At 64.2% G+C, this 22,764-nt stretch overlaps 3 protein-coding genes across 3 annotated transcripts in view; 1 reads left to right on the forward strand and 2 right to left on the reverse strand.

The window, feature by feature from the left end:
* The window catches only part of CHLRE_07g341555v5 (uncharacterized protein), a 10,850-nt gene extending 7,027 nt beyond the window's left edge, over positions 1–3,823 (forward strand). The window contains exons 5-6 of the mRNA XM_043064364.1: positions 15–391; positions 994–3,823. Coding sequence (XP_042922944.1) covers positions 15–391; positions 994–2,469 — 1,853 coding nt within the window. The 3' untranslated portion in view covers positions 2,470–3,823. The remainder of the gene's footprint in view (positions 1–14; positions 392–993) is intronic.
* A 3,137-nt stretch (positions 3,824–6,960) lies between these two features.
* On the reverse strand, positions 6,961–8,444 carry CHLRE_07g341556v5 (uncharacterized protein). The gene has a single exon (XM_043064365.1). The coding sequence runs from the start codon at positions 8,042–8,044 to the stop codon at positions 7,832–7,834; it is 213 nt and encodes a 70-aa protein (XP_042922946.1). The 5' UTR covers positions 8,045–8,444; the 3' UTR covers positions 6,961–7,831.
* Positions 8,445–10,798: 2,354 nt separating this feature from the next.
* Positions 10,799–22,754, reverse strand: CHLRE_07g341350v5 (uncharacterized protein). The gene is made up of 15 exons (XM_043064359.1): positions 21,304–22,754; positions 20,877–21,108; positions 20,555–20,628; positions 20,127–20,216; positions 19,510–19,665; positions 18,585–19,265; positions 18,197–18,252; positions 17,729–17,899; positions 17,331–17,459; positions 16,934–17,035; positions 16,421–16,574; positions 14,950–15,033; positions 14,564–14,653; positions 14,138–14,206; positions 10,799–13,891 (listed from the first exon to the last, which is right to left on the reverse strand). Exons 1-15 carry the CDS (start codon positions 22,288–22,290, stop codon positions 11,771–11,773), a joined length of 5,196 nt encoding a protein of 1,731 aa, XP_042922947.1. The 5' UTR covers positions 22,291–22,754; the 3' UTR covers positions 10,799–11,770.
* Between the last annotated feature and the right edge of the window lie 10 nt (positions 22,755–22,764).

The following is a 22,764-nucleotide window of genomic DNA, read 5'->3' on the forward strand; positions in this document are numbered from 1 at the left end:
GCGGGTGGCCGAAGGCGGTGGCCCTGGCGGCGGTGCCGGGGGCGGGGGCGGGGGCGCTGCGGGCAGCACCGCTGACGCTGACCGCGGCGTTGTGGCCTTCCTGGACTTCTACAAAGCCTACGACACCCTGGACCGCAACTTCCTGTACCGGTGCTTGGCAGTCATGGGCGTTGGCAGTGGCTTCCTGGCCTGGGTCAAGCTGCTGCTTACGGGCACGCGCTCTGCCGCCCTGGCTAACGGCTACCTGTCGGCCTTCGTCCTCATCATTGCGGGCGTATGGCAGCTCACGGCGTGGCGGCGACCAGTGTGGCAGCTGCCGGCGGCATGGCTGCCGGCGGCGCGGCGGCTGGTGGCGGGGTGGCTGGCGGCGGCCCCGGCACCAGCCACTCTGGTGGGGGCATCTTGGCGGCCGGTGGTGCGGTGCCTTCTCGGGCGGGCGCGGTTTGGGCAGCTGCCGGTGTTGTGGTCACTGGTGGCGTGACGGCCGGCGGCTCTGCCGCGGGTGCTGGCGGTGCCGTAGCCGCGCCTGCCCCGCCCAACACAGTTGCTATGGCGCATGGCTTGCGCGTAGTCTCGCACTCGCGCACGCTGGGTGTGGTCTTCTACGACCTCCCACTTGGCACGGCTGCAGCCCAGGGGGCTCCTTCCCTCTCCCCTGCCATTGGCACCCTGGGGACGCTCTGCGGCCTCCCCCTAACTGCCTTTGGCCGTGGCTTCTGTGCCTCCTCCTACGCCGTCAGCCGTGTGCTCTACCATATGGAGTTTGCGGGTCTGCCGCCGCAGACGGTTTTGGCAGACTTCCTCAAAACGCTTGTGCGGTTTGTGGACCGCCGCATCATCGTTGCCACGCCGCAAGGTTCTGGCCGGGCCCGACTTCCCGGCCTCCCCTCCGACTGCGTCGCCCTGCCGCCACGCGATGGCGGCTTTGGACTGCTGCCGGTGGTGGAACACGTGCGCGCCCGACACGCTGTGTTGGCTGTGCGCTGGCTGCAGCACATGCACGGCTCTGCGGTTGGCACCTACGTACCGCCGTGGACAGCCGCCGCCACCGCCCTGGTGCAGCAGCTACACACGGCCGCCCACCCCCTCTGCGTCCTGACGATGCAGCGGGCGGCCGGCGGTGTCGGACCCGCTGCCGATGGCTGTGCAATCTTCGGCCAGCCGGTGGCGGCAACCTGCCCGGCCCTCGTGCGCCTCCTGGGTGCCCTCAGCTACCTGCCTCCGGTCACAATCCTACGCCCGGCTGTGCTGGTGCCAGGGCCCTGGTGCTTTGCACTTCCGCTCTGGGGCAATCCAGTCTTGCCGTGTGCGGCGGGGCTTCAGGCGGGTGGCTTGGAACGTGACTTCCCAGCTCTCATGGCGCTGCCGGGTCTGCTCACGCTCGGCACGGCAGTGCGGTGCTGGGAGGCGCTGGCCGCGGTGCGCCAGCTGGTGGCTTCCAAGCCGGCTGGTGCGCTCGGGCCGCGCCTCGCACGTCGCTGCACTATACAGTACAAGCGGTCCGTCCTGCGCCCCATCCTGCGCATTACGGATATGGCGCGCGTGCCGCCGGAGCTGCAGTCCGGCCCGGATGCTGCTGCCCAGTTCTCCGCGCTGCTGGCCCGTGTACCGGCGGCGTGGAGGGTGGCGGCGTCGGCCACACTGCATGCGCCTGGCGGCGCGGCCTCCGCGCCTCCTGCCCCCCAGGTATGGCTGCTGCTTGCGCAGAGCCTGGGGTGGCGGCATGGCGCGGCTGACGTGCCCTTGCTGACCCTTACGGTGAAGCAGGCAACCCAGCTTCAACTTGCGCCTGCGTACGACGCGCTCCGCGTGCGTCACTTGGCCTTCATCCAGGAGGCCTACAGCGGCGCCGCGCCGCCAGCGGAAGCGATTCATGCGCTGCGGGCGGCCCTGGCGCGGCTGTGGGCGTTGGTGTGGGAGCCGCGACACAAGGAACCGCTCTGGCGTCTGGCAGTCAATGGGTTCACGGGCTTTGGGATGCTTGCGGCGTGGGCCGCAGATGGACGCGTGGAGAAATGCCCGTGTGGGACTCAGATGACTGCTGGCGCTAGGGTTCATCACTTCTGGGACTGTGTGGTGGCGGAGGCTCTGCGTGATGTGATGCGGGAGCATGCGAATGTGGACATCACACGGAACCAGTTGTGGTTAGTACAGGCGCCACCAGGGCTATCGCAGGCGGTGTGGGACATCGTGTGCTTGGCTGCTGTGGCGGCCCTGGAATACGGCCGACAGCGCCTTTACGCTTGCCGTGATGCTGCAGACCGGACTGCGGAGGTTGCTGTTGTGCGAAGGATCGGTGTGGAGGTGATTGCGGACTTCTGGTCACGGCTAGCTGCGTTTGTGAGTCTGCGTCGGCCTCCGCGCCGCTGGGACCTTGTCCCGAACCAGCACCCATTCCTAGCGTCAGATGATGTTGGAGGGGTTATCTTGGTAGGGCCAACAGCGGACTCGCCACCGGCCTCACCCTAGCTTGTCAGCTTAGGGACTCGCAAGAGGTAGTCTTATGACGCCGACCCACGGCTTAGGTGAGCAGCGCTAGCGTTTGCGGTGAGCCGGGCCTGGGGTTCCTCCCCTCTCCGGAGGCGAGGAGCATGGGGGTCATTCGGGGATCTCTCCTCGAGTGAGCGTGCGTGTCTCGTACGTTTTTGGGGCCCTGGCTAGTCCACGGCTGTCGTCCCACATGTAACCTCTATCAGCTTTGTACGCTGCTGAAGTTCTACTCCGCTTGGTTGCGTTAGGGCGCCTCGGCGCCCTGACCCTCCTTGTCGGAAGTAGTTCCTGGCCGGCCTTCGTGGCCGCGCCGATCCCCTATGGCGCCTCCATGGCGTCCCTGGCGTTGCTTAGGTCAGCTGTAGTGCATCAGTACTGCTCTGGCTGCGGCGCGACACTCAGTCGGCGACATCATCGTCGCCGTCCTGCCGAGCGGTCCCCGCTCTGGCAATCTTTGCCGACCATCATGATCTCACACCGTGGAGCCTTCGCGACCTAGCGTGGGTGGCGCGCCTGCTCGCCGGTCGACCTCGTCCTCATGGCTTCGCGATGCTTCTGGCGGAGCGCTCGCTGCTGCCGGGCTCGCAGTGGCGTGTCGCTGAGCGGCTCTTTCGGTAACGGAGGGCCGATTGGAGCTGCTGGCGACTCTTGCTGTGGGCTGCTGCCGCGGCCTGACGTGGCGCCGGGCTCGCCGCGCGTGAACCGGGGCACGCTGCGGCGGGAGCCAGGACCGGCGTCTTCCGGGCGGCGGCGGCTGGAGCTGTGGGCGCATCTACACAGTGGAGAGACCTGCTTGGCGAATGCAGTCTGGCGAAGGCAGTCCAGCGAAGGCTGGCTGGCGCAGGCCGACTATGCGAAGGCTGGCTGGCGCTGTCTGCTGTGCTAGGGTGTTGCGAGGCTGTGTGGACTTGGTTGGGCGGTGGGCGTGCCTGCACCGCCTGTGCTAGGTTGCGGGCGCTGTGGCTTGTGCTGTCTGGTGGGTCGGACCGGCTGATCCTCGTGGTTCAGCGAACTTGCACGGCCCTGGGCCGTCTACAGGATGCAGCTTCGGGCTGCACCCAACAGTGTGAGGGCCCTGCCCTGTTGGTGCTGGTGTTTTGGGGTAGGAGTTGCACTTTGCAAAGTGGCAGTCAGTCTGACGCCGACCCGCGGCTTAGGTGAGCAGCGCTAGCGTTTGCGGTGAGCCTTGCTCGGGGTTCCTCCCCTCCTTTAGTGAGGCGAGGAGCGTGGGGGTCATTCGAGGTTCCCTCCTCGAGTGTGCGTACGTGTCTCGTGCGTTTATGGAGCCCTGGCTTGCCCGTGGCTGTCATCCCACATGTAACCTCTATTCGCTTTGTACGCGGGTGGTCTTGCGCCACGATGCCGGAGTTGGGTGCCGGAGTCACATCAAGGTCGCAAGATCGAAACCCATCAGGAACGGTTCGGCTCCGTTACCTGTGTAGGCACTGAACATACTTGTGCCGAACTTCCCCGAAAGAGTGCCATCTCGGCCTTCCTAGGTCGCTGCTCTACGGGTGAGGACGCTGGTGCGGCGGGTTCTGATGGTTTCCCCGCGAGAGCTATCCTGCTTTCTAGAAGCCGGTCTGCGAGCCAGTTGGCGCTGATGCGCCGGGGCAGGAGGAGGCCCCTGATTAGGGAATGCGCGTCACCCAGCGCCGATCTGCGAGCCCGTGTTTCGAGGCGTTACCGTGGCCCAGTATGGCCGATGGTTGCAGACAACCCCCCTCCCCCAAATTCGCTAAATAAGTTAGCTCGTTCTACTCCGCTTGGTTGCATTAGGGCGCCTCGGCGCCCTGACCCTCCTTGTCGGTAGTAGTTCCTGGCCGGCCTTTGTGGCCGCGCCCATCCCCTGTGGCGCCTCCATGGCGTCCCTGGCGTTGCTTAGGTCAGCTGTAGTGCGTCAGTGCTGCTCTGGCTGCGGCGCGCCACTCAGTCGGCGACATCATCGTCGCCGTCCTGCTGAGCGGCCCCCGCTCTGGCACTCTTTGCCGAACATCATGACTTCACACCGTGGAGCCTTCGCGACCTAGCGTGGGTGGCGCGCCTGCTCGCCGGTCGACCTCGTCCTCATGGCTTCGCGCTGCTGCCGGGCTCGCAGTGGCGTGTCGCTGAGCGGCTCTTTCGGTAACGGAGGGCCGATTGGGGCTGCTGGCGACTCTTGCTGTGGGCTGCTGCCGCGGCCTGACGTGGCGCCGGGCTCGCCGCGCGTGAACAGGGGCACGCTGCGGCGGGAGCCAGGACCGGCGTCTTCCGGGCGGCGGCGGCTGGAGCTGTGGGCGCATCTACACAGTGGAGAGACCTGCTTGGCGAATGCAGTCTGGCGAAGGCAGTCCAGCGAAGGCTGGCTGGCGCTGTCTGCTGTGCTAGGGTGTTGCGAGGCTGTGTGGACTTGGTTGGGCGGTGGGCGTGCCTGCACCGCCTACGCTAGGTTGCGGGCGCTGTGGCTTGTGCTGTCTGGTGGGTCGGACCGGCTGATCCTCGTGGTTCAGCGAACTTGCACGGCCCTAGGCCGTCTACAGGATGCAGCTTCGGGCTGCACCCAACAGTGTGAGGGCCCTGCCCTGTTGGTGCTGGTGTTTTGGGGTAGGAGTTGCACTTTGCAAAGTGGCAGTCAGTCTGACGCCGACCCGCGGCTTAGGTGAGCAGCGCTAGCGTTTGCGGTGAGCCTTGCTCGGGGTTCCTCCCCTCCTTTAGTGAGGCGAGGAGCATGGGGGTCATTCGAGGTTCCCTCCTCGAGTGTGCGTACGTGTCTCGTGCGTTTATGGAGCCCTGGCTTGCCCGTGGCTGTCATCCCACATGTAACCTCTATTCGCTAAATATCACGTCCGAAGACGATGGCTGGCGTCAGAGACGCGCAATGTCTTGGCCCGAAGGCCCATGTCTGATAGTCTGTGCCGAGGCACAACTGGAACCGGAAGCCAAGCCGAAACACCACCAAGCCACAGCACACCACAGCCCCTCTCAAAGGGCGCACCACCCGCCAACCGTCCAACCAACGACCCAGGCCGACCCTCCACACAAGCCCCAGCGGCACTCGGAGACGAGAAGAGCCAACAGTCGCCCGGGCGCCCGGGCAACAGCCGCCCGTGCACACACACCCCAAACCCGGGACTACCCGACTGCGGTCACCACGCGCCTACCGGTCCGTGAACCGTATGCTGCGAGCTAAAACCCCCAGGGCTAAAATCTGCAGAGCCAGGAAGACCGCAGACAGAGACGACGGCTGACTGGGCGCCACGAGGCAAGACGCCGAGGCGCACACAGGCGAGGCACCGATGCGCCAGCCGTTGCGCCGGGCCAAGGGCGACCACGAGGGCTACCCACTACCTGCAAACACAGAAACCACTGACAACACAACACCGAAGAACTCATGCGACCAGCCGCCCGCGAGCCGCCATGGAACTTCGAACCCAAAGCTCGGCGCTGAGCGCCTGTCTGAACCCCAACCCTGTCTGAACCAATCTGATCAAAGCGCCCGGAACAGGCGACAAAAATTTGGAAACGAAAGCCAAGGTCGACAACTAAGATGTTGTGCGCCCCCACGCGAGCCAAGGCTCGCGGGCTAGGGGATGAGCCCTAGAGGCTAAGTTTATAGTTTATGTCATATGGTCTAAGTTATGACCCCTCAAAGTGGCCGGTCGGTCGGTCGGTCGGGGGGTCCCAAGAGGTTTTGCACAGGTTCGTGCCAAGTTTTGTTCCTAGCGCTTCTGTCCTGCAGCGCGCGGCACAATGGGTGCAGCTCAACGAGGCGTGCGTAGGTATACCCCAGACTTAGCACACATGCATAGTATGGGGTACTTTGGGGAGCGGCATGTCAGCATTTTGGAAGATGCCTGGGGAACGGGCCAGGGACAGGCCGGTGCCGGGCGGGTTTTGCATGGATGAACGCGTCAGCTCATTTCGTACTATCAAGTAACATTGGAGTAAGCCGTTGCATAGCAGGCCAGTCTGTCAGGACACTTGTCGGCGGACGGGTGACATGTCCACATGTCCACATGTCGGTCGGTCAAAGTGTGTTCCCAAGGCGGATCATTTTGCATAGCGATAGATGTCACCGAGAGCAGTCAATTGGCACCAACCTGACAAAAAACTAAGGGGTTCTGAGGGGGTTTTGGGGGGTCGTACGGTAGGGGGGGTCGGTCGGTCGGTCGGTCGGGGGGTCCCATGGGGTCAAAAAAGTTTGTTCCTACCCCCCCCCTGGAGGTTCTATAGGTAGGGGTATCGGGTATCGGGGAGGTGTTAAGTGTGATAGAGGTTTAAAGAGACAGTGGCAAACGGGAAGGCACGAATCTTGGCACGAACGGCTCAGCTGGGATGTGAACGTGCGCATTGTGGCCATGCTAGCCCTAACCAAGTCTTCAACCAAAACTTGAGCCACCCCCCCCCCACACACACACACACAAACCATGCATCTGCAGTTGCGCAAGCAAACCTTGGCCTTGGACCGCGTGCCGAAGAACACCTGTCTTGTGAGTGCGGATGTTACAGAGGGGACAGTCCCAGTACCCGAAGACGCCGAGCCATCACATGCTATCAGGGCCCAAGTTGACTCCACCAACCCCGACTTTGCTGCAAACCCTCCCGCGGTCAAAGTCCGTGTGACTCCGCGCACAGTGAGTCCTAGCCAAGCCTCAACCCGCCAGAGCCCCACCGCTGTGCCTCAATGCCACAAGCCTAGGCACCGGAGTGCCGGGAATCGTCCAGGCCGCAGCACACACGCACAGCGCACGCACTAACCAGGGCGCAAGCGTCCAGGCACTAGAACGGTCGCCCACACGCGCGTCCTGCCCACACACTAATCCCCCAACCACCCACAACCTCTCACGGTGAGGGAGGCGGGGAATCAGCGTCATACGGCAAGCGCAATACCAGGCCTTCACCAACAGCCCGAGAGATGAAAGGATGCGCAGACGGCACAGCGTCCCAACCCTTTGGCCTGATACCCAAAGTCACAAACGTCTGGAGACGACCCCAGAAGTCAGCTACGACGCCAAGTCCAATGCTCAGCACCCGGGCCGACGGCAGCTTCGCTCGCGCAGTCGCGCCGCCAGCCCGGCCATAACCACACGCTGCCGACCAAAGTCCAGGGCAGACATAGCAGCGAGACACACCACATCCCACACAGGTGGCGCAAGCCCCGCAGGCGGGCGCACTAACCACAACTCCTCACGAGAGAAGGCACTTAGAGCATCCTCTGGCATGGAAACCCATAGCCATCCCCATGTTTTCCCGCAGGGACAGCGCAACAGTGCAGTCCCAAAACCAGTGACGCCGGTCCCCATCCTGCGTGTCAAACCCACACGCCCAACACGGGTCAACAGCAACGCCTCGCGCCCGCTCGCTAGGCGCTAGCATGCCGTGGAAACGCCCAGCAAGCGTTGGCGGCCACACGCCACAGTGCTTCCTTATGATGATTCTCCCATTTCAGCGACCACAAGCGGGCCAAGGTGCACACGAAGGCCCCCGCCGCCAGGGCAGCCCCCACCCCCGACACACCCGCGTCGCACACATATTGCAAATGCTTAGCCTTCAGGGCGGCTAACTGTGGAGCCATTTGTAGCACGGTCCCCGCCTTCACCGTGTAGGCAGTGAGCAGGATGGGCGGCCCACACGGGTATGACGCCGGTCTGAAGAGGGGCAAAAACGTGTCCACACGTGTTTCTCCACGCTCGCGTAGACTTAGCCTCCCTCTTTCAGGAATTAACTTATATGACATATAAGGATGCAAAAGTTTGACTCCCGTCGCATTCTGCGAGGGTGGCTGTCACCACATTTCGCGAGGCATGCTTTCGCCAGGGTCGCACTCTTAAGCCCGGGAGCATGTTTCTAGTCTCCTTGCATGTATTTTTGATGACGGCAACAATAATTGGCATCAAAGCGCGGTAATTGCGCAGACTTGAGAAGCCTGTTCACCGCGACGTCACCGAATAGGCCGCAAACAAAATATTTGAGATCTCTATAGTATCAAGGTGATATTTGTAGAACGCTGGTAGCTAATTCGGAGGTCGGCCTGACGACCGTCGCCGACCGTGCCAAGCTGGGCGGAACGCATCCCCCGGACGCCACGCGAGCTAGACCAGTCTAGGCCGTGTCGTCCGCCCGGGACCACGTTCGCCGTGCCTTAAATGGGGACCGGACGACAAGGCCAAGGCAGGTAACCAGGCTGTGCCGTTTGACCCCTCTCCCAGACCGGCGTCATACCCGTGTGTGGGCGGCCCCCCGCACTGCAACCAGCCAAGCCCCCGCACCACCTGTTGCACCGACTCCGCCGTAGCACTCACGATGTCGGCCGCCGGGAGCGGCAGCGCGCGCGGCGGCAAGCCCCCGACGAGCCAGCTGGGCGGCACGCGCGGCGGCAGCCCAGCCAGCGGGGAGAAGGGCCACCGCCGCCGCAAACCGGTCGGCCGCCTCTTGAGGCGATGCCGGCCCCGGCAGGGGCGACGGCAGGCGCGCCCGCGCGTGCTCCAGTGCAGCACCCGCCGCCACACAGCAGTCACATACATTTCCACGCTTCACCAAACCGGGAGCCCCACGCCCAAGGGCGTGTGCATGCCTGCCGCAGTTCGTTCAGGCCGTCATGCACTGCAACCAGCTGGCCCACACACGCCAGTCCCGGCAGAGCGAACAAATCCGCGAAAGCCACTTCCCACGTGCGGCCGTCCTCACACAGTGCCGGGTTAGCCCACAACAGCACATGACTCACCCACGCGCCCGGCTCGGGCGGCGCCACAAGAGTCACCGCGGGCAATTCAGTCATGACTTTCAGCAGGCGTGCAAACGGCTTGCCCGCCGGGGTGAGCGGCTTATTTAGCACACGGTCCGCGGCCCCCCGCACCAACAAGCGCAGGGGCGTTGCCGCCGGGTGCACCTGGCGCAGCCACGCCGCTGCGACCCGGGTCCACGGGGGCACGTACGGCAGCAGACCACACACACCCAACACACACCGGACCGCGAGGCCGGCTTGCCGCGCTTTCACATGCGGCACCAGCGGTAACAGGCCCGCCCCCCCCCACCGCCGGAGGCATGCAGTTGCTGCATAAGTTCAATGGAGAGGCCAGGCGGGCGTGCCTGGGGGTTGGCATCAAACTGTCTTGTGGACCAGGACAAAACGCGCAACCACCGTCCGCAATATAAGAAAAGGTAATAGTCACGATGGGCGCGGAGCCGTCGGGTCCAGAGCATCGTGACTATTCCCTTTTCCTGTATTGCGGAAGCTGGTTCCGCGCAGTAACCAGGCACACGGCCGACTCGGCGTTCGCTCGCCGGTACGTTCTGTTGAAGTTGTTGGTGTTGTTGGTTACAGGTGGTTTCCACGAGCATGCGTGCTATCCTGTCCCTGTAAGTGCCAGGTGGGCCCTTACAACACCGGTACAAGACAACATGGCGCAATGCCTGCAGGTTTCACGCAAGCGGTTCGTCCAGGCCAAGTCGTTCGTTCAATGTCTGTTACCCTTTTAGGGAGGGGTATCGGGCATCGGGGAGGTGTTAAGTGTGATAGAGGTTTAAAGAGACAGTGGGGGACGGGAAGGCACGAATCTTGGCACGAATGGCTCAGCTGGGATGTGAACGTGCACACCGTGGCCATGCTAGCCCTAACCAAGTCTTCAACCAAAACTTGAGCCCCCCCCCCACACACACACACAAACCATGCATCTGCAGCTGCGCAAGTAAGCCTTGGCCTTGGACCGCATGCCGGAGGACGCCTGTCTTGTGGACCAAGACGATGCGCGCAACCACCTTCCGCACTATAGGAAAAGGTAAGAGTCACGATGGGCGCGGGGCCGTCGGGTCCAGAGCTTCGCGACAATTACCTTGTCCTGTAATGTGGAAGGTGGTCCCGCGCAGTGACCAGGCACACGGCCGACACAGCGCTCGCTCGCCGGTACGTGCGTGACATGACGCAATGTCTGCAGGTAGGGTGATAGCGCCACGAGCGCTGCAAACGCACAGGTCAGCTGTCCATTTTCTCTGTTCACCTCGCGTCAATCAGGACTTGCGCTTACAGCTTGTTGAGCGACCGCACATGCGTTCTGACATGCGTTATGCGTTACCACGCTGAACTGCCATGGAACCCTTGCGGCCTGTCCCTGCCTGCAATGTCGCGTTCTTACCCTTACTATGCAGGTCTGAGGGCGGATCCGCGCCCTCGAGAAGCAGACTGGCGCTGTGCATCGTGCCAAGGAGGAGCTGCGTCGTGACATAAGGCGCAGGTTCTGAGCTGTGTGCGTCGGCACAAACAGACAACATGTGAATTGAGGGCCTGTGTAATCATGTCGCGATAACGGAGCAGGGTGGTGGTGCGGCGCCATGATTACCTTTCAAAAACCCGCTGCCGCCGCACATCATCCCCAAGTTGTTTGCACGGTCACGCCGTGTCAGCAATACTGTATCTCAATCTTCCCTTCGTGCCGTGCATCCATCTTGAAACAGAAACTCCACAGAAACACACAGCTTGACCATCAACCATTACCATTGCGCACGCCATGGCTGGTACTGAGCGTTGTGAGCAACCGGCTCTGCCGAGCGGGCCGCCCGGTTCGCCCGGCACCTCCGAAGTAGCCTTATCTCGACCGATAATGCGCCGGAAGCCCAGCATCTCTGCAGTACCGGCTCCATGGCTCCATGGCAAAGCCCCACGCCAACCCCCGGCGGCCTCACCCACGCTCGCGCTCACTCACCCACGGAGCACAGCAAGGAAACGAAATTCTGCATTACTGGCGGCTTTGGACATGCTTTGTGCGCTGCTCTGAGTATCGAATACGCGCTCGCGTTCAGCTACTGGCCCTCGTGGGACGTTTGGCAACTTCCCGCCCGCGCCACGGCTTGTTTGCTTGTGTTGCGTTTCTTCACGCACGTCGATAATATGATGAGTCGTAACGGTCGCAGTGCCCACCTGCACCATCAGGCCGAGCCCGCACGACGGTGGTGCATACTCCATGAGTTCATGTAGTAGCCTCTCGGATTCCCTGTCCAGGAGGTCCCGTTCTAAGGAACAGTGAGCTGCATCGCAGGTCCAAACAACTTGCGCCTTGGTCCCCAGACACTTCGACACCTGTTGCAGCACTTGCCACGCCGACTCGTTTCAACACCGAATCCCCGTTAACACTGCTACTTTGATGACTCGCAACTGCGAAGCTCTCCCGACCCCCCCCCACGCCACCACCCCTACTCCATTACCGTATCTGCACATCGCATACGCAACCTGGACCCCCGCATCTACAACCCCGCCAGGTCGCTCCACACCATCCTTGCTTACCCTAAGCACTGCCCTACACACTGCCTACGCACTGCCGCTGCCAGCCCTATCGCCGCCATGGCCACTGCCCTCGCCCGGCCCTCCTCCGCCTCCCCCGCCCTCTCCTCCCCTTCCTCCTCCTCCTCCGCCGCCGCCCTGGCTGCTGCCCCGGCCGCTGCCCTCGCGGCTGCCGGCCATGCCCCCATACAGCGACGGAAGCGACACAGCGCTGCTGCTAGCGCCGAACCCAACCGGCCCCAGCTCATCCGCCAGCCGGCCGCTGCCGCCGCCCGCCAGCTCCGCATGCGAGCCGTTCTCAGAAATGGTCGTCATCTGCCGTCCACCCAGCCCCCCGCCCGCGCCGCCGCTGCCTTCGCCGCGCAGCCCGCCGCCGCCGGAACCCGAGGTGCCGCCGTACACATGCCACCCGGCACCGCCTGCGCCGCCGCCGCCGCCATCAATACCACCACTGCCGCCGCCGCTACCGAAGCCACTGCCGATGCCACTCCAACCATACCCGCGCTGCTGCGACCGCTGTTGCTGCTGCTGTTGCGGCTGTAGCTGCAGCTGCTCCAGTCCTTCGTACAGGCCCTCAACCGCTGGACCTAAGCCACGCCCCACGCTCAGCGCGCCCTCGCCGCCGCTGCCGCGCTGAGGCGCCGGCAGCGGAGGAAGATTCGAGCCAGAGCCGCCCGAGCCGCCAACCACTGCTGTAGCAGCTGCAGCACCCGAGTCGCCGCTGCTGTCCCATACCGCGCCGCCGCCGCCGCCGCCTCGTGTGCCGCCCGCTCCGCCGGCGCCGCCAGGCAGAGGGTCACTCCTGAACTCGTAGTCCTGCGCTAGGGGCAGACCCGCAGGCTGAAGGGTGAACGTCAGGGACGGATCGCGGCTGAGGGCGGCGGACGTGGCGGCGGAGGAGGCAGTGGTGAAGGCGCTGTGGCGGCTGTAGCCGCCGGCGGCGCCGCCGCTGCCTGCGGCAGCGGCTGTGCGGGAAGGGTGGTGGTGGTGGTGGCTTGAGGACTGGTGCCCGTACTGCGGTGAGCTCAGGTGCGGGCGAGTGCCTGGAGACGGCAGGGCCTGGGAGTGGTGTGAAGAGGCGTGGTGGTGGTGGCCGCGGCTGTGGCTGTAGCCCTGACCCTGGCTCTGGCTGTGGTGGTAGTGGCGGCTGCTGCTGCTGCCCGGCATGTGCCCGTGGGCCCCCAGAGAGGGCGCGTGGCTGACGTGGCCGGACACGTGGCCTGAGGGGGCGCCGGAGGCTGACACGTACCCAGGCGTTGACACGTGGCCAGAAGCGCGGGCTGAGGGGTGGTGGTTGTAGCCGTGGCCGTGGCTGTAGCCGTGGCTGTAGCGGTGTCCGGGGCTGTAGCTCTGGGTGTGCTGGTAGTGTCGGTCGTGGTGGTGGGTTTGGCTGTGGCTGTAGTGGGTGTGGTGGTTGTGGGCGGCAGTGGTGGTGGCGGTGGAGGGCTGGTGGTGCAGGACCGGCCTGCCGGTGGTGGCAGTAGCAGCGGCTGCGGCTGTAGCAGCGTGCGGCAGCGGCGTGTGCGGCTGCTGCTGCTGCTGCTGCTGGCTGTAGCCGTGGGCCATGGAGGCCGGCTGGCTGTGGCGATGGGAGGGAGCGTGGCTGCTGCGGTGGTGAGACGCGGAGGGCGCGTGTGAGATGGATGCCTGGTGGTGTGAGGGCGGCTGCGGGTGCGCGCGATGGCCAACGCTGCTGCCGCCGTGGTGGCTGCTGCCACCGCCATCGCGGCGCCGTCCACTAGTGCTGTGCAGCTGTTGCTGCTGCTGTTGCTGCTGCGGCAGCTGCCGGCGGGGTGAAGGCTCCTCTAACACCCCGCCGCCGCCGCCGCCGCGCCGCCGGCCGCCGCCTCTCCTGTCCCCGCTCCCAGTCACCAGCCCCACAGGCACCAGGTCTCCAAACCGCACCCCCAGTGGCAGTTCGTCCCCCTCCTCAGCTTCCGGCACCTCCTGCTCCTCCTTGGCTGGATCCAGATCCGCGTCGCGCCAGTGCTCTGGATCCGGCTCGCCGTCTTCGCCCACCAGGTCCGGATCCAGCTCGCGCTGCAGCTCACCGGATCCGGATCCAGACGCCTCGGCCACGTCATCGTCCATGGACAGCGCCGCCGCCAGCTCGCGGTGACTCACTAGACGGCTTGCCAGCAGGCGCACCTGCGTACGCATGTGCACGTGTTTGTGCGTTAGAGAGCACTAGGGAAGAAACACGAACGTGTGTCTTTGTGTGCGTGTGTGTTAAAGAGCACAAGGAAAACGTTGCGCAAAGACAGTGTATGCGATGCAGCGTGTGTGTGTATGTGTACGTGCGCGTCGTCTCAGCTACTACAGTTCCGGAGAGGCGGGAGTCACCGGCAGCATGGGCAAGCGCGCCCACACCCATAAACACACACGCGCACGCACCGTGGCTGACAACTTCTGGTCGATCACGTCCATCTTGCTCTCCAGCGCCTCCACTCGCAGCCGTGTCTCCTGCAGGCGCGGCGGACGGATGAGTTGGTGCGAGGGAAGTGGGAATTTGAAGGTGGGCAGGCAGATGCAAAAGGCGGCCTCAGGACACTTCGCATGGGGTCACATTTCCTCACGCGTTCTGAAACACGCCCTCAGCCTTTCGCCGTTCGTCCCACCGCTGCAAAGCCGCAGCCCCCCACCCTCCCACCCCCGCCCCGCCCCCGCGGGGCGCCTGCTATACTACTGCTCCTGCTACACTTCACTTCTAAATTAGTGATGAATGTCACCCCACCCACCGCGCACAGACACCCAACCCCGCACTCCGCCCCCCATGCAGCCCACCCAACTCCCCATCACCCAGTCATCTTCCCCCCGTACCTGCTGCGCGTTCATGAGGCTGCTCTGCAGGCTGCTCATGCCGCTCCACACGCTGTTGAGGTTGATCTCGTACGTGGAGCGCGGGCTCACCTGTGGGGAACACACACACAGGGCAGTAAAGTAATATCTCAAAGGTAATCCGCGGCCATAACCCTGCATCGCATACACTGTCCTGCGCGTACTGTTTTCCTTGTGCTCGTTCACAAACAGGGCGCGGCGTGTGCGCGAACGGACACGTATGTATAAATGTAATTGCAGTGGGTGGCACAGAGGGACGGCAGCGCCGGGCCTTCCCCACACACGGTGGGAACTACAGTGTTCATTGGGCCCGGGCATGTACGGCACCCCCTGCGCCCCTCCTCCGAGGGACTCGCTCACCCACTCACCTTGAGCACGTGCACGAAGTGTGGGTACCAGGCGGGGCGCATCATGAGCCACTTGGGCAGAGTGCTCTCCAGCTCGTCAATCACCTGTGTTTTGTGTGTGTGTGTGTGTGTGTGTGTGTGTGTGTGTGTGTGTGTGTGTGTGTGTGTGTGTGTGTGTGTGTGTGTGTGTGTGTGTGTGTTTGCGGACGCGTGTTTCGGAGCAGCAGCATCAGCAGCAGAAGCAGCAGGGTGGGTGGGCGGGCGGTCAGTCGGGTGGGGATTGGGAGGCTGGCTTCCAGTACTTGTGTGCTGGCGTGCGGTCGGACCCTGCAACCCATGTCCCCCCTGTCGCCCGCCGCCCCTCCCGCCAACCTCTGCTCCCTGACCCGACTACCAACTCGCCCCACCCGCCCCCCGCTGCCCTACGCCCCCCGCCGCCTCCTTGCCACCTCCCCGCCTTTCCCGCCATACGCCTGCCCACATCCCGCCCCTCCCACCCCCACCACAGTACACACGCACGCACCCCCCACCACCCACACACATCCCCCCCCCACCCCCAACCCCCCCCCCACCCCCCCCCCCCAAACCCCACCCCACACGGGGAGGGCACCATGCCGAGGGGTCTGAATATGTTCCCCTCACTCATGCGGCCGAGTTAGCTACTCGGACAAGTTGCAATGGCTTTTACATGTTACACATGTCATAGATATCAGCAGACATTTACGTTTGCTGACGAGCGTGCAAATAGATGTTGAATGCTTTGCGCCAACGGACCCTGTAGCTCCGATACAAGGCTCAATCTAACGTTTAGCAACCATAAAGTCTTCCAACGTGCGATTTAGGCTCAAAGCAACCCTTTGGAGACTAGTCGTGACCTAGAGCCGGGATCGCGAGGAGGCCTCCTCTTCGTTCGACAAGTAGTTTTACAACATCCGCCGATCTTAATAAATCGACGGCAGCAAAGGACGCTGGAATTCGTGCCCTCCAGGGCAACATGCTTTCAATGTGCGGACAGACAGGCTAATCTGAGCCCCTGTCTACTCGTTTGACGTTATATACATATACAATAGAAGCTTTAGCTAGTCGGCCGGCTAGAATACGCATGTCGGTTTGGACACGTTTTGGTCCATGCATGCCCACCTGTGCGGACAAACACGCGGGTTGTTCTCCCAGCCCGCATAATATTTCACCCCCCTGAGTTCACAGAATCCATATGGATAGTGTCCGACATGCTTCATAAGATTTTAGGAGGGATCTGCTGAAGTCTGGGGTCAGTGATTCCCCTTCTGACACGTTTCGTACCCCCCATCTTGCAAGCCATATAACGTTTGCCCGACAACTTGCGGAGAGACCGGAGCATCAAGTGTTTGCTCAGCACGAACCTACTGCCCGAGTTTGATGACTGGGCTAGTTGTCGCACAAAAGTTATTAAGGGGCCAAAACCGCAGTTTTTTCACCTAGGGTGCCTGTGACCCCACCCCCAACCCCGCACCTCCGCCTTGTAGATGAGGTACCTCAGCCCCTCGTCCGCCGTGACGCGGCTGAAGGCGCTGGTCATGAGCGCGATCATGATGTTGAGCAGCAGCACCGCCACCATCAGCTCGTACGCCATGAACAGAAGCATGGCCATGAAGGGGTGCGTGGAGCTGCCGGGGAGGATTGGTTGAAGACGGGGGGGGGGGTGGCACGGGGGGTTGGAAAAGCGGGGGGGGGGGAGGTTGTAAACACCAGCCCAAGCTAAACCAAAAGAAATTGAGGGGGTAGGGAGGTAGCGGGGGTGGGGGTTACACTCATGAGTAAATAAGGAAGTGGTACGGATACGGTTCAATGGGCGGGCGTGAGATAGCGGAAAATGGGCGTGAGGTGGAGGTGGTGAGAGGCTGGGTGGGCGGGTCGAGGTGGAGGTCGGACCCTGGAATGTTAGCCGGGATGCTGCAGCATGAGCAGTTTACGGTCGCCCGCTGACAGCAGCTGTTATATCCTCAAACTGCACGCACAAACTTACTTGTAGAGCACTGAGTAGTCAAACATCTGGAGCATGTATGCGAACATGCTCGCGAACGAGTGCCACAGAGTGGAGAAGTCGGCGAAGTCGTCGCGGTCCTGCCTGCAGGTGTGCGGGGAGGGGTGGTGGTGGTGTGGGGGCAGTGGGGTTCTTAATACCAGTCCAAACTAACGGAGCACAGGGATTGTGAAGAGGCAGGTTGGTGAAGAGGGAATGTGGGGGAGAGAGCATGCGCGGGGGCCGGCACGGGACAGTCGGTGGGAGCACAGCCGCGCAGCTCTAGTTTGTGGCATCCCGACGGCACTCAAAAGCATGCACCCGAAACACCGCTCCTTCCCACTCCCTGCCTACAACCCACCCACCCACCCACCCACCCACCCACCCGACCGCTCCTCACCTGAACAGGCAGTAGAACGCAAAGGCGAAGCCCAGCATGACCAGCCCCACAAAGGTGAGGAAGGTGCGCAGCTCCTTGAGCACCATGCGGATGGTGTCGTTGAAGCCGCCGCGGGTGGGCGTCAGCACGCTGGCAGCGGTCGGGCGGGCGGGAGGGCGGGGGTGAGGGGGAGCGGAAGGGGGAGTGAAGGGGAGGGGGTGAGGGGAAGGCTAGGCGGAGGTGAGGCGGACGCGCGGGGATCAGGCTGTCAGGGAGCCAGGGGCGGTTGTGACCGGGCTGCACGGAAGCCACGGGCCCTTCCCTGCCCTCCCTTTCCCTGCCCTCCCTTTCCCTGCCCCCTGACCTATTGGGCAAGGGCACATTAAACCCCCTCCCCTCCCGGGCGCCCCGCCCCTCACCGCGCGTAGTAGTGCAGCTTGGTCCACAGCAGCACGTGCTGCAGCGCCAGCGCGCCGCTGAAAGCCGCGGAGGCGGGCAGGCTGCCGCAGCGCAGGTGCGCTGCCCACAGCCCCGCCGCCAGCGAGTACGACACCACGTCCGCCAGGTTGAAGATGGAGACCCAGGCCAGGCTGCGTGTGCGTGCGTGCGCGTTTGGGTGGGCAGTATGTACGTGTGTGTGTGTGTGTGTGTGTGGTGTGTGTTAATAAAAGAAACGAAAGCCCGCCCAATGTGTGTGTGTATGTGCATGTGCCATACTTCCCAGCCTAGTCCCACTCCCTAGTGGCGGGATGGGGTGTGGATCACATCGAGCCACATCGCGAACACGACTCCGCCCCATCCCGCCCCGCCCCGCCCCATCCCCGCCCCACCCCGCCCCGCTCCCTCTGTCCCTCCCCACCCCTCCCCACTGCCTCCCCACCGCTCACCCCTGCACCATCATGGTGCACACCTCCATGTAGGCGAAGGGCAGCATGGACGCCACCTGTAGTGAGACAAGAAGTAGTAAGTGAGGCCGTGGAGGGCACGCAGGCAGGTACTCGGGCAGGCAGGCAGGCAGGCAGGAAGGCAGGCGTCTTAACACAGCAAAGGAGAGGACCATAACGGCAGGAGGCTTTGGGGGTAGGTATCCGGTGAGGTAGGTGCGATGGCAGCTGCCAAGGACAAGCAGGCGCTCAGCATCAGTGCACGAGACCCACAACAGGATCCACACGTTCCCCGGCACAAGCCACATATCCCTTAAACCCCATCCTCCTACTCCTCCACTCCTCCATTTCTCCTACCCCTCCGCCCCCTCAATGCCGCTCCTGCACCCACCGCCGCCGTGCTGGTGATGATCTGCGCCACGCCCCTCGGCGATCGAAGCAGCGCCGCCAGCGCGCCCCAGTCCCAGATGTTCAGCAGCCGCGCCGCACAGTCCCCATCAGCACTGTCACCGACACCCACGCCGCCCCAGCCCCAGCCCCAGCCCCACGCGGCAGGCTGCTGCTGCAGGTGGCTGCTGCTACTGCCGTTGTGCTGTCCAAACAGCAACACGCGGCTGTAGCCGGCACTGGCACTGGCAGTGGCATTGGCATTGGCTGCAAACACGTCTACGAATGCCGGCGCCGCGGCGGCGGCGGCGGCGGCGCCGCCACCGGCGCCGCCACTGACGCCATTAGTCATCACGGTGGCGGCGCCGTGCGCCACCGCCGCCAGCAGCCGTACCACTGGCAGCCCCCAGCCGCCCACAGCCCCGGGGCCTCCTCCCCCTCCCCCCGGCGACTCGCCGTACAGCCGCCACTGCGGCCCGCCGGCTACCGCCGCCGCCGCTGCGCCCATGCCGCCGCCGCCAATGCTGCTGCCGCCGCCGTCGTCGCCTCCAGAGTCTGCGGTGTCGTCTCCGTCCTCCAGCAATAGCGAGAAGGCGGAGAAGGCGGCGAGCCAGGCGGCGTAGAAGAAGAACTCGGCGAGCAGGAAGCGCCGAGCCCAGCTGCTCCATTTGAGCGCGATGACGGCCTGGCGACGCGACAAAGGTATAGAGCAAGCAAAACGAGAGGTATTATGCACTTGCAGCTAAGGTAGCGTAGAAACATTTGCGTCACTAACACAATCATACAATAGATTGGCGCAGGGAGACATAAAGCTTGTATGCGTGCAGCAGGCGCCATGCAGCTAGCTAGCTAGCTGTCAGATGTCTGGGCCTCCGGCGTCATGCACCTAGCTTGCAATTGCCTGCAGCGCCCCCCGTGCAGCCCATTACCTGCACGGCCGGCAGTGCGAACACGGTGGGCGGGCAGCCGTGAGCGCGCAGCCGCCCCAGCAGCGGCCGCAGCAGCCCGCCGCGCCCCGGCGCCGCGGCGTCGTACAGATTGACCACGTGCGCCTCCACAGACAGCGTGCTCTTCCAGCCCGTGCCCTGTGGGGCGCATGGAGAACGGAGTGGTTGACTCGGTGGGAGTGGTTAGATCGGTGCGAGTGGTTAGGTCAGTAGGAGGTGGCAAGAGGGGGGAGTTCGGGGCAGGTGGTACGAAGGCAGGGCGTTGGAGCGAGGTGTGGGGAGAATGCCAGATGGCAGTCGCGAGTGGTGACGCTGCCACTGTTGTCCTTGCCGCCCCCTGATCCATGGACCAGCAATTTCCCTGCACAGCCTCCAACAAGCCTCCGTGATTCCAACCCCGCCGCTACCTCCGTCGCAGCACCGCCGCCCTCGCCGCACTGCCACTCGCGCCTTCCCGCCTTTACGCCTCCCGCCTACCCGCCTCCCGCCTCCCCGCCTCCCGCCTACCCGCCTCCCCGCCTACCCGCCTACCCGCCTAACCGCCTCCCGCCCCTCCCGACAGCCGCCCCCCCTCGCCTCCCCCCTCGCCGCCTGCCCACCTGCATGCGGCCCGCGCCCACCACCTCCACCAGCCGCTCCATCCACAGCTCCTTCAGGCCGGGCGGCTCCGCGTGCTCCTGTCCCATCACCTGCGGACAACAGCGGACAGCGGCGGCACGAGACGTGGGGATGAGACGTGAGGATGAGATGTGGGGATGACATGGGAGAATGAGACGCGAGGAGGAGTCAGGGCCGAGCGCTGGTGACTGCGGCACCAGCCAGGGCAGAACGTCGGCCCGGGCGCGGAGCGGCACACTAGAGTTGCAATCCTAGTCCGACCCGCTCTATCTTCTTCACCATTCCAGACACAGCTGCATACAAGGACTGCCCAATCCCGGCGGCGTACCCAGCCCAACGTTCTCCACCCTTTGCCACCCGCTCCACGCTTTGTAGTCCCCTGCGTATCTCCCACCCCCCACCCCCTTACCAGGAAAGGCTCTCCGCCAAATGCCTTGAGCGCCAGTCCGTCTGCCACCTCGAACTCACCCAACTTAACCACGCCTGTCGTGTTTGTTCAGTGGAGAGGTCGTTTCCAATCTTTCCATGACTCCAAAAGTCAAGACTGGGTAGACCGTAGTCAATACCAAGTCCGCACGCTCGGGCAGCAGGCAGTCAAGAAGGTGCAGTGGAGTGAGACTGCCTCAGAGCGCCTGGACACACCTCCCACCTCCCCCCCTACACCCCTCCCACCCAATCCCCATCCCAACCCAATTCCCACTCCCACACTCTCTTGCCTACCCAGTACCCACCCTCTTCCTCAATGAATTGGAGCACGTCCTTGGGTTTGGCCTGCAGCAGCTCCGGCACCTCGTACGTCTCGGCCTCGTCCACGTGGCCGCCGCCGTCGCCGCCGCCGCCGTCCATGCCGCCGCCGCCGCCGCCATCCCAGTCCTCGCCGCCGCCGCCCTCGCGGTCGCCGTCGCGGCTGCCGCCGCCGTCCTCGTCAGGCACCGTCAGCAGCGGGCGTAGCAGGGAGCCGCCCTGCAGCATGCAGGAGGAGAGGGCGCCAGGCAGGCGAAAAGGGGATGTGGAGGGTTGGGCAACGGGACATAGGCAGCTGTGGCACTTCCTTGCAGATACCCACCAACTCAACAGCACTGCCCTCCTTAGCACCACACCGCTACAACACCTACCGCCACTCCTGCGACCCCCTCTGCAGCCCCCCCCCCTCCACACCTCCAGGTCATCCAGCGCCCTCAGGTCGTCCAGAATGTCAGGGTGGGTGGCGCGCTCGCCCCGCTCGCCCCGCTCCCCGCCGCCGCCGCCCAGGCCGCGCTCCCCGCCCAGCGACCGCGAGCACGAGCGCGAGCGGCGCGAGCGCGCCGTGTAGTGCGAGTTAGCGGTGTAGTGGGAGGACACACGGTTCAGCGGCGCCGCTGCAGCCGCCGCCGCCAGCACCGCGCCATCCAGTGGAATGCCGCTGTTGCCAATGCCGCCGCCGCCGCCACCGCCGCCGCCATGTCGCCGGCGCGCGCTCCTGGCGGCGCGGCTGTAGCCGCCGGCGCCGCGGCCGCGGGCCTCTGCAGCGGCTGCGCCGCTGCCGCGGGAGCTGGAGGTGTAGGTGGAGGGCGAGGACAGGGCGACGGAGGGGGAGAGGGAAGCAGAACGAGGCACGTCCGCCAGGGGGCCGGATGAGGTGCTGCGGCGGCCGCCGGGCTGCATGCCGAAGGAGCGCCGCCGCGCGGAGCCAGGCGGCGGCGTGCTGGCGGCGGTGGCGGCGGCGGTAGCTGGGTGGTTACTAATGGCGCTGCCGTTGCCGATGCCGCCACCCGACGTACGGGGCCGTGCGGCGGCGTTGCCCCCGGAACCACTCCCGCCGGTGCCGTCGCCGGTGCCGACGCCGCTCCTGGCGGCTAGGGGCTGGGAGCGGCGTCGCCGGGAGGGGTGTAGCTGGCCCTGGCCCTGGCCCTGGCCGGTGCTGCCCTGGCTTTGGCCCCCCGGCTGACCTCTCAGCGGGGAGGCACGGCCGCCGGTGGGTGGCGCTGTGTCCGCGTGGTGGTGGTGGTGGTGATGGTGGTGGTGGTGATGATGGTGGTGCTCCTGACTTTGCTCGTCCGAGCCCTCCTCGCCGTCGTCACTGGAAGCGGCGCGCTGCGCCTCAGGGTCCTCGAACGCGGTGTGCAGGTGCGGCAAATGCTCAGGCCCATGGTTCTCAGTTGACATTATCTCGCCTCAGAGCTCGCAAAAGGAGAGCGAGCACCACGCGTAACGCGCGCGCGCCAGGGGCAGATGCACGCCACCGGAACAGGTGGCTCTGCAACGGTAAACCACCTAGCGCGTGCCTACACCAGTTGTATATGCTTCAGTGCTCATTTAAGGGCTTGCAGCGATCACGCCTGGAAGCCCAAGTTGAAGCGCTGGAACGCAACTCTTGCACTGCGGCCCTTCAGCCGCACTTATTCAAGCTTTAGCGCCAATTGGCTAAAAATAATGATTTAGGCCAGCAGTGAGTGCTGAATCACCGAGTTTGCGGCAGTTTGGTAAACGATTCGGTTGTCTTCGCTGGTCATCAGTCGAGCCTCCAGCTCTGACATAGCTTGTATGTGAAACCAATGCTACAAATTAAAGCCCTGGTCCTGAGCTGCTGAAGCGTGCGGTCCTTGATCTGCACCTTGGAACGTTCTCATCGCCAGCTGC

The sequence above is a fragment of the Chlamydomonas reinhardtii genome, chromosome 7, assembly GCF_000002595.2.
Source record: "Chlamydomonas reinhardtii strain CC-503 cw92 mt+ chromosome 7, whole genome shotgun sequence".
NCBI lineage: Eukaryota > Viridiplantae > Chlorophyta > Chlorophyceae > Chlamydomonadales > Chlamydomonadaceae > Chlamydomonas > Chlamydomonas reinhardtii.

Bases quoted from the DNA above. Each gene is read 5' to 3' on its own strand.
- CHLRE_07g341350v5 (XM_043064359.1), bottom strand. From the start codon at position 22,290: ATGTCAACTGAGAACCATGGGCCTGAGCATTTGCCGCACCTGCACACC. The intron at 18,253-18,584 runs GTGGGTGCAGGA...GTCTCACTACAG, and splicing joins TCATCACCAGCACGGCGGCG to GTGGCGTCCATGCTGCCCTT. The intron at 16,575-16,933 runs GTAAGTTTGTGC...CCTCCCCGGCAG, and splicing joins GACTACTCAGTGCTCTACAA to CTCCACGCACCCCTTCATGG.
- CHLRE_07g341556v5 (XM_043064365.1), bottom strand. From the start codon at position 8,044: ATGGCTCCACAGTTAGCCGCCCTGAAGGCTAAGCATTTGCAATATGTG.